At 23.6% G+C, this 12111-nt stretch overlaps 1 protein-coding gene across 1 annotated transcript; it reads right to left on the reverse strand.

Annotated features, from left to right (window-relative positions):
• Positions 1–695: 695 nt before the first annotated feature.
• LOC105360812 (uncharacterized) lies at positions 696–11199 on the reverse strand. The gene is made up of 12 exons (XM_011497813.1): positions 11154–11199; positions 10582–10850; positions 9554–9989; positions 8488–8704; positions 7682–8000; positions 6803–6974; positions 6238–6439; positions 5912–6167; positions 5859–5865; positions 5482–5687; positions 1529–1957; positions 696–899 (listed from the first exon to the last, which is right to left on the reverse strand). Exons 1-12 carry the CDS (start codon positions 11197–11199, stop codon positions 696–698), a joined length of 2763 nt encoding a protein of 920 aa, XP_011496115.1.
• Between the last annotated feature and the right edge of the window lie 912 nt (positions 11200–12111).

Genomic DNA, 12111 nt, shown 5'->3' on the forward strand with positions numbered 1-12111 from the left:
CATTCATTTTTTTTATTTATAATTTTATAATAATATAATTTTTTTCGATTTAAAAGTTTTACTTTTTTTTTAATTCCTTGAACATAGCTTTATAATACGTAGTATTATAAAATATAGCATATAAAATCTATTTCACATTACCCATAAATTAAACATTTTTTTTCCAGTAATCGTTTATACAAAATATGTATTTATCAATTTTCATTACTTTAAAAAATATTTAATTAAAGTATTGTACAGTACAATATAAGGAATATAAATATAGTAAAATTTTATGATATGCTTATATTATAGGTTTCATAAAAGCTGCTAGTATTTTGTTTAAAAAGTTATTAATACTTTTACGAAATAAAAGTTTTATTAGACTCAAAAACATAAATTTTATATAAATCACGTATTAGAAAATTATAAGTTTCATTCGATTGAATTTTTTTTAAAACTATCTTGTCGCGTGGTTGCATACATGTACATAAAAGGCATATGTCCAATCATATTTAAAGAAATAATATATTGTAAAATACCGTTTTTTTATATAATTAAGTGAAATTCCACAAAAATTTTTTTTTCAAATAATGTATTGTACATTGTTACCAAAAGACAACTACTGTCATTAATGTTTACGAAAACTTTGCATATTTTAAATTTTATACAATGATGTAATAATGATAATAATGATTGAAAAACAATTAAAAAAATTAAATAACATTTCCACTTGTATCAAATACATACTTCTTCCCCAAGAATGAAAAAGCAGACGACTTTTCCGTTGTTAATGAACAAGTTGAGGAAGCATTTGCTGATACTACAGATGTTAAAGAAGAAACTAAAGATAATTCATCCTCTAAATTTAAATTCGACTTTGATATACTTCGTATTTTCAAATTCTGATTGAAAACAGCCTATAATTAAAAAATATGTTTAAAAATATATTAAAAATATAATTTTATTCTTAGAATTATAATGTATACAGTTATAAGATCTATGCGTAAATAAAACAACAAAGAGTTTAAAAATGTGTGTGTTAGATATATTTTTAGAAGAATATTTATAAGAATGTAAAAATTAATTAATATATTCATTTTAATGGTTTCTTAATTGATTTTTACTATTATACTGCTCATTTATATATTTATTGATTAATGTATATAAAATTACAATTTGCTCTTGAAATAAAATATTTTCTTACAATTCTATTTATTTTTAATCAATATATATTGAATTCCACGCATTATATTAGATTTATAAAAGAGAAATATTATTCGCAAAACTTTTTAATGCATTGATTCTTCTGCTTTTGGACATTACAATGAAATTAAGTTAAAACTATCATTATAGATAGTTAATACGTATAAAATAAATTTTTAAACATATTTCTCTTTATAATTTACGTAGAATACACGAAGAAAACGTATTAAGTAAATTAAATAAAAATAAGTGTTACATTCTAAGTACATAGTGAGGAATAATAGTGCATTGTGATTGTGGGAGGGGGGGGGGGACAATGAGAAATATAGGATGAAAAACATACCGTTATATTCGTATCAGAATTGTAAGTTCTCCGCAGTGATTCTGTCTCGTTTTTCATCATTCTAATGCTTGCATCGATTAATGCTTTCTGCTTAGTTTTTTTTGCTAACATATAATCCTTGATGCTCGTCCTGGCAATGTATTCAAAGACTTTGAGCGCATCAAACGCGGGATTAAGTTTGGCATTTTGAATGTTCTGGTATTCCTGATATTCTTCCTCGAGTTTCTCGACAACCCACATATCCAGCAATTTTTGTTTGCCCTCTTTTAAACGTACATTGTAATCGTAGAGCCTCATATTCATAGGACGTAAATTTTCCCGAGACTTCGTCAGAGGACAGACATTTGCACAGTCCAGCGTCTTCGATATCTCCATCATCGCCTCGTCCTCCTTCATGCCGTCATAAGTTTCGATCTCCAGAAACGTTAACTGGAACAATGGGAAATCCAAATTTGAATGACAATGGGGTATAATAAGTTCGTTCTTTCACGTCTCTGTCTCTCTACTTTAGTTTCATTATACGTTGCAAAGTGGTAGAAATGACAGTTTGACTATTAACTAAATGAAAATGAACGATTATTAAACTAACTATTAATTTTATTAGTAAAGCTTTTCTTGTGTAGAAGTGAAGTGAATACAATGTAAAAATATTTGTGTTTCCAAAAACAATGTTAAGAAAATTTGTTTATCAATAATATTTTTCCATTACAACGATGATATTTTTAGATGATTTAAAGATTTTATCAAATTTTGTTCAGCAATATTTTTTCGTACCCACACATATTCACTCTTTTACCTTTATTCTTACAATTACAGGAATTTGTAATAATTTCTTAGTACCTACATTATCAGCAGTGGGTTCAATTCTATACTGATATCTTACCAACAACTGTATCAAAAGCAGCAAGTAATATATTTTTTATAAGTCAATGATATATTCTATCTAACCATCAGTAATCGATTTAGATATTTTATTATTATTCAATATCTTATTTGCAATTGTTTTTTAATCAGTTTGCCTCATGGAATGAAAATTAAACGACTTTTAACACAAGTGTATCGATTATTATATCTAGATTATATGTCTATTTAAGTATTTTCCAGATATTATTATTATGTTAAATAACAACATAATGTAAAATATTTACAATTGATTTTTAATCAGATTTTCGCTACTCATGAGCTATACTACAAACCACTTTTATTTAAAAATGATTTCTATGCCGAATTCGTTAAAATAGATAATATACTAATTCATTATCTTACTTCTAATTATTTTTCTTCAATATTACCATTAATTATTTCAATAAATTATAAAAAATTTCTATTATTAAAAGAATATCGTTAAAAATATAATTTTTCTATATTTCTGAACATATTTATCGATTTTGAATTTCAATATTTATTTATTGTCAATATTGTTGCATTTATGTTATTAGTATTTGTGTATATCATAATGTAAAATTTATATTCATGATTTATTTTAAAGTTATTTAATAATATTCTGAATTGAAAAATAAAAGCAAAATGAATCCTCGGTAGTGCATATAACAGAAATACCAGAGTATACCAGAAAATTTATAAAAAATGTATCAAATTAAAAAATCAATTATATTATTATAAATAACAATGAAATATGTGAATAATTCCGTTCAAGATTATAGGATATTGAAGTTCGGACTTGGCTCATTCATATATATTTGAAATATACCGGAATTAAAGAAAACTTTGAAGGAAACAAAAATTGACAGTCCTTAAAAGTTGCCTAATAGGGGTATATCTATACTGAATATCATTTTAATTAACATCTGCTTATTAATATTTTATTTTATTTTACGTTTAGTAATAATTGTATGGAACTATTTTGAAAAAAAATTAGAGACGTTCTTAATCATTTCGGGATATTTGAGAAAATAAATAGAACACAAAATACAAATTCAATTTTAGAGGAAAATCATTATTAGCATTTTAAATGAAAAGCAAATATTTGTGTTTACTTACTTCATTGTATTGATTCATGGGAAACAAAAATATTTGAATGATGATTCTTTTTAGCTAATGATCTTAAAAAAATTATCAACCTAAAATATTATGTTTTCATTATAATATCAGATACCATGTATATATTGGATTATATACATATTATATTTACATTATCGTTAATGTTATTAAAAATGGAATGAGTTACAATTATAATAAAATTGGATTAAAAATTGAATAAAATATTTTACTTTAATTAAATAATTTAATATTAATAGTTTATTAATTAAATTATTTTCTAGTTTAATTATAATAACTTTGTATACAAACATGTAATAGTTAGAAAATTATACTAAATTCAAATGTTAAATTGTTTATATTTTCAATTGGCATATGCTATTGTAAGATAATATAAAATTGATATTATATAGAATGTGATTTAATAAATCCCGTTGGTAAATTTCTTTTTCCTAAAAATATTAAACCTATACTATTAAGAATTAAATAATGAATCATATTATATTGTTCTCAATGATAATGTTAACTTGTTCACATATATTATGAATATTATTTCTTTATTTAAAAAATTCTAATATATTAATATTAAGTATTGACAAAATATATAATAGCTTATTATCAATATATGAGACTCTATGAAACTTCATTTCAATTAATTGAGCTTAACTTACATTCGATGTAATTGCATTATGAAATTCTATACGAATAAGTGGCAAGATTATTTTGTGCGTAATTTTATAAACATACACGATATTAATCATTTTTACTTATATTTCGTATATTTTAAAAATAACTTTAAGTATTATAAATTTTTATACACAAACTTTTCAAAGCATTAATATTTATCAATAATTTAATAATACCAATTATTTAAATACAACTTTTATATGATAGAAGAAAATTGTAGATAAGGTATGTGTATTTATTGACTTGATTATGTAAATTTATTTTGATAAATAATAACACAAATTTATGTTTAAATATTTTAACATTAAGATCGAAATGAAAGTAAATGATTTATTATTTAAGAACTACGAATAAAATTAGTATTTAAATACTTTCACATTACTATTCTATTAATTAGCAAAGTATAAATAAATTTTCATTTTAATATTTTTGTCACTATGATTGTCACTATCTCTATCACAATAGTCTTTCCATTTGAGATGAAAAACTCTACCTATTGTCATAAACTTCATTCTATGTGACAATACCCATCATATTGATTAAGTGGAGATAAACACAAGTATGAGTATTACATCATTTACTCATCTAATAGAATAATAGATAGTAATGGAATTTAATTTATCACTAATAAATATTTTCATACTTTCATAATTTATAGTCATTAATTAATTTACGTTTTTGAAACATTTTTTTAAATAGATAGTTTAAAACGTGTGCTTTAAAATTTGGTTTCTTATTATGGTCAAAATTTATATATAAAATTAGTTACTATAAAAATTTATACATTTTTTTATTCTTTTTCTCATTTCATAGTTTCAAGAAATAATTAATTGAATTGTAATTGTAAAATATATGTAGTACTGATGATTGTATGGTTTAAATATGAATTCATGTAAATTCCTCCACTATTAATACAATAATAAGTTATTTACGACTTTTTTATAAACTACAATTATTTTACTGTTTTTCAAACTTATATGAATGACCTAAGACATACATATCCTACATGTATTTAATAATTATGTTTTTTTATTTTACTTGGGACAAGAGGTGTATACACTTTTACATATATATTACATTAAACAGAAATTAAATAAATATAATTTAAACCATTTTATATATAATAAATCAAATGTAAGTAATCTATATCGTCCGTATCTTATACATATAGATAAATATTTAGTGTACAACTTTTATATTTTCGAAAATATAATTTATAAATAATAGAAGGTCAAATTATTTTTATAGATAAATATTATTCTACTTACACGTTCTTCTATAGTAAGTTTATTATATAATATGTTCCAACAATCTTTTTGATATTTTTCATAATCTTGCATTAATTTAATTAAAAACACTATTTTTTCTCGAGCTGGACGGGTTGCAATTGTAATTATATTACTTGAATTGCGTATCGATTTAATGTAATATAGATAAAGCGTTTGGCTATTATTTATTAATGGTGATTCCATCACTATTATATAAGAAATTCAAATATTAATTTAGTTTTAATAACTATAAATGCATCAAGTTTTTTTAGTTTTTTTATATTTAATTTGGATTTAAATATGTGTGTGTGTGGGGGGGGGGGTGTAGCTACATAATTCATATTTAATATATTAATATATTAATTATATATATGTACCTACCATCTTTGTATTTGTAATTTTTCTGAGCACCAAATATTTTTCTTTCTTCCTTCCAAATATGTGTTAAAATAGATATTAAATTCTTCTGCTTATCAGCGCATCTCCAAGAAAATAAATAATGAATACTAAATTGTTTTTCACAAATATCCGTAAGTACGTCCAAATAAAAATTCTGTACATAAACATTCGCATTTTCCATGATGTCTAAAAACAAGTAAAGCCCACTTTTTTGCAAAAATTGTATAAATGTATCCGCATTAGGAACTAAACACTTCCAAATAAATGAACCAATTGTAATAAGATAACTATAAAGTAAAATCTGATTTTAACAATATATATAATTAGAAATCTAATACTGAATAAAAATCTAAAAACCTTTGCTCAAGTTTAGAATCTTCGCATTTCTGATATCTGCATCGATTTAACAAATTAAATGCACTTTTGAATACTAGTTCATTAATTTCTAATGGACTACACTGATTTTCCACTATATTTTGAATAGTTATAAGGAGAAAAGATATAGTTTTTTGGTGAGTTATTGATAAAGCTTCAAATTCAAGAACCCGTTGAATCAAGTCTAAATTAACACATAAATTATGTAATAAAATTATCTAATTTAGGGAATAAGAAATAAGATAATTTCATAGAAATAATGACTGAATAACTTTTACCGAATAATGGTTTAGCATAAAATTGATGTAAATTTTCCCTAAGTAAATCACAATTTATCGAAGATAAAGAACAAAACATTTCTGCGAAATATGTAATATCTGTTAAATTAATTTTCAAATTTACGAGATCAACCCCAAAATTATAGAATCTATAATAAAAAGAATTTATTATTTATAATAAACTATGCATTTATTACTTTCTATAAGCAATGGATGTATATGAAAACACGTTAAACGCTCTAATGAATGTGTAAGTTACTTTTGCCAACCGTTGAAATTTATAAATTCTTCTGGTATTTTCGGAACAAGATATATAAGTGCGTTAGATACATATTTGAAGAGATGCCAACGTTGCTCAAAATTCCAAGGTAATTTTGTATCTTCGGAATATGGTTGAAAAAATTGAAGAAGTCCAAATATTAATTTCCTTTCTTTTAGGAGCTATTGCATGAAAATTTTATTTTTATTTTATAGATTTTTATATTTTATAGAAATTGTAGAACAATTTTTAAAATCTTTGATTTAAATAAAGTAGAACTAAGTTGAAATATAAAAAGTACTATATAGTAAGAGACATAAATCTTACAGTTAAGAAGACATTTTATCATATACAGATAAATGTTCTAATAAATATAATAATCAATTTTATATACGCGTTTGGAGGTTTTTATTCTGATTATTGGATAGAATTGAATCTTAGCGGACATTTATTTAATACGCATATTATAAATATTATAAGAATTCAGAATTTTTCAGCATTATTTATAAAACTAAAAGAAAAACAAAAAAATTAATTTAGGAAAATAGTATAACATAAATTGTAGTTGTAAATACTTATTTTAATTTTTTTTTATCTAGACATACAAATTAACTTTTAGTTACTTAGTTAAAATTTTAAAAATTGCAAAATTAAATTACAGAAATTATAAAGCCTTGCTGTGAATTATTTAATTAATTTAGAATTATATTTACAATTGTATTAGACAAACTAGATATTTTTATGTTATTAATTAATTTATGGAGTAAAGTAATTCATAGTGATAATTAATTAATAGATTAATAATAGAGTACATGTATAATAATTTAAGTATAAATTTTCTATCAATTTTTTTTGTTAAAAAAGAAAATGTTTTAGTCGTTCGACTTACAGGTACAGTTTCAGGCTGCACCTCAGCTATTAATGTGACGATAATTAGAAGTGTCCTCTTGAAAATTAGGTCATCTTGATTTTTAGTCTCGATACTGGCATTCTCGGCCCAAGTGTTCTGTGTCCCGCATTCTGTCGCCACAGCAAGAATAGCCAAATCATCAGCAATTCCTGAGCCAACGAAGTCCCATTCGGAGTAGTCTGATGCGCGACCAAGAAGATTCGTTAGGATCATCCTCACGAGTTCGTTGCGTAAAGTTTTGCAGCGCGTACTTCGTTTAGCCTCAATTACGCTCAAATTCAATATCTTGCGGAGGCAACTGGAATCGATATTTTTTATTTGCATAACACCATTTTTTAAGGCTGTTAAAATATAAGCTTGTAATAATAATAGTTAAATAGATTTTTTTAAAATTTTTTAATAAATTTTCCAACGTTATATACTACATATATACTACGTTCTTCAGCTATAAGATATATATATATATATTTAATATATATATATCAAATTATATTTTCAAACTTAGACATTTATTATTTTTTCTGTATTCACAAACAGAATTCATAGATAAAAATGCATTCTTTATATAAATTAGAGATTATACCGTTAGACATTAAATTTTATTTTCACTCAAATCAAGACTTTAAATAAAAAGTATAAGCATTTAGCTTAAATTCAATTTTCTGACTTTTATAATTATTAATATTGAAAGTTAGTGAATTAAATTAACATACAATTCATTTAAAATGAACTTTTATATAGAATTTAAACTTAAATAAAACATAAAATTACAAAAAAACGATTACCACATTGCATCCAATGATGGTGATTTACAATGTTTTGCATTTTCTGGTTGATTTTCTGATTCAATTAAAGTTGACATTAATTTCCAAAGAATTTTCGGAATAATGATATGATTTTTCTGAATATATTTACTATTGTACAATGTTTCATTAATGCAAGAAGTTAGACGCAATTTCAAAAGGAGTTGATCTTCTATTCCAGCTGCAATTAACCTGTTAGCTTTAAAAAATATTTTAAATAGATAAAATTAATTAAAGTGACTTTATACTTTATCAATATTCTAATTTTAAAAAATGTTTCAATTTGTAAAGTTATGTTCAAATTAAAACATTTCATTCAATAAATTGTTCGATAAATTTTTTACTGAAATAAAACTTTAATTTTTTTTTAATTATTTTATAAAAAAATTTTCTTCCGTGTTATAGGAAAATAATACAATAGTTTTGAGGCACATTTATTCAAATTAAAAGAATCATTATAATTTTATATTAAGATTTCATATTTAATTCTCAAAAGTGATTTCTGAAACTACTTTCCGAGTTATAAAAAAAATAATTCCATTATATATGTATTAATTTTATATTATATATAAAATATAAATATAAATATTATGTATTAATTATATATGTATTAATTTATTAAAATACGTATACTTAGTTTCTACTTAGTTTTTTCGTGATTTATTTAACTCGAGTTATTCTTGTCTGATTATATCATATTCGAATAATTTTTATTATGAGAAAAAATGATTTTTATATTTCTTTAGACTTGTAATAATTTCAAGTAAATTTGTAATAATGATTTAATTTTTTTAATCTTTTAGTTACTTCATTTTAGTTCTACATTACAGAATGAACCTATTACGATGATAATTATTTCCATACATTGTATATCATTAAAATATTGGTATTTTTGATGTATTTTTGATTTTTTGTCATACGGTTTTCCTATAAATTTGACAATAGTTTCTAAAATATTCTACAAAACAGTATACTTATTTTATTTGGATTTTTAAAGTAAAATATATGGGTCACTGTCTAATAATATGAAGAAAAAAATGTATCTTACAAACAGTTTGCGATAAAGGAAGTATTGTCAAAATTATCTCCAAAATGTCCGTGTAAATCTCGTCCGAGGTAATCGCCAGATGTTCAATGAGGATGAATGGAAGCTTGGAATAGTTAACGGCTTCGCGACACATGGACGGTTTTACCGCATCCTTCCTTGCCTTCTTATCATCGCCGTGAACGAAGTTCATAATGGCGTTCTTGACGGTAAAAAATGCATCTTTCGATGGTGCTAGGAAAAGCAGATAACCCAAGAGAGTTAAGTGACGTTGGAGTTTAGGAGCACACAGCAGGAGCTCAGAGGACTTCCGCAAGAGTGGTGGCTTCCCGCTGAGATAAAGGAACTCGCGAAGGAAATCCTGATAGTCTTCAATATGTTTAGCCTGCTTAGATAGGAAATCAAGGATATCACGGATATGCAGTAGGTGCTCCAAGTACTGAATTGCTTTGTAAGGATTTTCATAGTGATTATATAGTTTCTTTATATAAAGAAATCAATATAAAAAAAAAAAAAATAAAATTCAATAAGCCAAAAGTACAAAATCTTAGTTAAAACAAAAGTTAACTAATCATTGATCTGTCTTAATGAAATACATTTTTTGAATGCCTTGAATTTTTTTAAATTTATTAAAAGTGGTTGAAATGTACAGCTATTTTGTAAAAATACTTAACAAAATCTATAAATTTTATTCCTATTTATAATCACATTTTATTCACTGTAACGTACTTTTAAAAATGAACACATATATACTAAGTTTTTTTTATTAAAAATTAAGAATAATATTGACTTTTTAGATTCTAAATTGTTTTTTATTATATTTCATTTTTTACACAATTAGTAAATTAATTTAAATAATAACTTAGATATTGTGCAATACAATGTTTTTAATTATTGTAATTAAGTAAATATTACATTATAAAATGCAGGCTTTTTTGCAAATATAAATTTGGAATTGATTAATTTTTTAATATTGATACCAGTGAATAATATCATTTATGAATATTTATGAATCAATGACATAAGGATACGTATCCGTCATAACCATTATATTTCAAGAATTTAAATAGCAAATAGCAAACAAATCCTATATCTTCACACACAGGATTGCGAATAATGTCTAATAATTTTTTAATTATATTATTTAATTTAGCCGCTCTCAGATCTTCATCATCCAAATTAATATAAGATATTGTTTTAAGGGTAGAATATGAACAAAAACTTGATTCGACCACTGTTGGATGTAAAATATTTGAATATTCAGATGTCCAACTTTCATTTTCGTGTGCGCCATCGCCATCTTCATAATTTTTGCAAAAACAATTAACATTATCAATCATCTATATACTAATAAAATAATGATTATTGAAACTGAGCCAAAGATTATTTAAATAATAAATAAATAAATTTCGAATACCGAATTTATTAAACGTCATAAATAATTTTCTTACCTTTCTTAATTCACTTTCTTAATTATTCATATACTCGTTCATAAATAATACAAAATAATTAAAACTATACAAATCATACAATAAATATTTAAAATTTTATAAGTTTATGAAATTGAATATTAATGCCTTGTAAAATGCATATTTGACATTACATAGCATGGCGTAATAGTAGTACTTCAGAGCTTCAAACTTCGACATTCGGCCGTCGGATTCGTAAGTTACCCCACGTTTGCGCTATTAGTACTCTACGCCAATTGGCTGTTGCAAATGCGTTAATTTCGAATTGAATTACCGCAATTGCGTAGAGGGTTAAGACGATTGGCAATGTACTCGTTTTTCCTATTCGTCCTGCCCCAGCTCACCAATCGAAATAAGCGCGCCGACAGCCGAGAGATGTTAATTAGTACTGAGGTATATTAACTAAAATAAAATAAAAACAGAAATGAGTTATTATTAAAAGCAAAATGTCTATAAAAATGTCCTATATAAAAAAAGTTTTAATGAATCTTAAATTATATTATAAAATTATATTAAAGTTTAACACGTTTTAATATTTTTCTAATTTTCTAACATATTTTAGATAAAATTGTATAAAAATTATATATATTAACTCATCCTATCATTACAATTACCTATCAAAATATTTAAAAGATTAGAATTTCAACCATTTTTTTATAATTTCTAAACGGTTTAATATTTTTGCGTAATTTAACTAGCGATAAATGATTTATTAAATTATTACCAAAAATTAAATTACGCATATTCTAATAATTATTTAAATAGCAACAGCTTCTATACAAAATTTAATTAAATGATTTCCAAATATTTAATACAAATATTTATGATTTATTCACATTTAATATTTATTGTGTGCAAAACTAAAGAGAGACAAAAAAAATATTAGTTTTTCGATGAAAGTCAGTAAAGTTACATAGAAAATTATTTTCATTTTTTAAAATTGGAAAATTCATTGTCTTATATAAGAAAGAAGAATCAAATTGTAACATTTATATTATTTTTAGTGACAAAACAAACAGCATTTTTTGTGAGTGTCACCATATTCTTTTGTGTGTTTCACATTCATTAAATTATTACCCTCTAGCGGTATAT

This window comes from Ceratosolen solmsi, unplaced genomic scaffold (genome assembly GCF_000503995.2).
Source record: "Ceratosolen solmsi marchali unplaced genomic scaffold, CerSol_1.0 scaffold47, whole genome shotgun sequence".
Classification (NCBI taxonomy): Eukaryota; Metazoa; Arthropoda; class Insecta; order Hymenoptera; family Agaonidae; genus Ceratosolen; species Ceratosolen solmsi.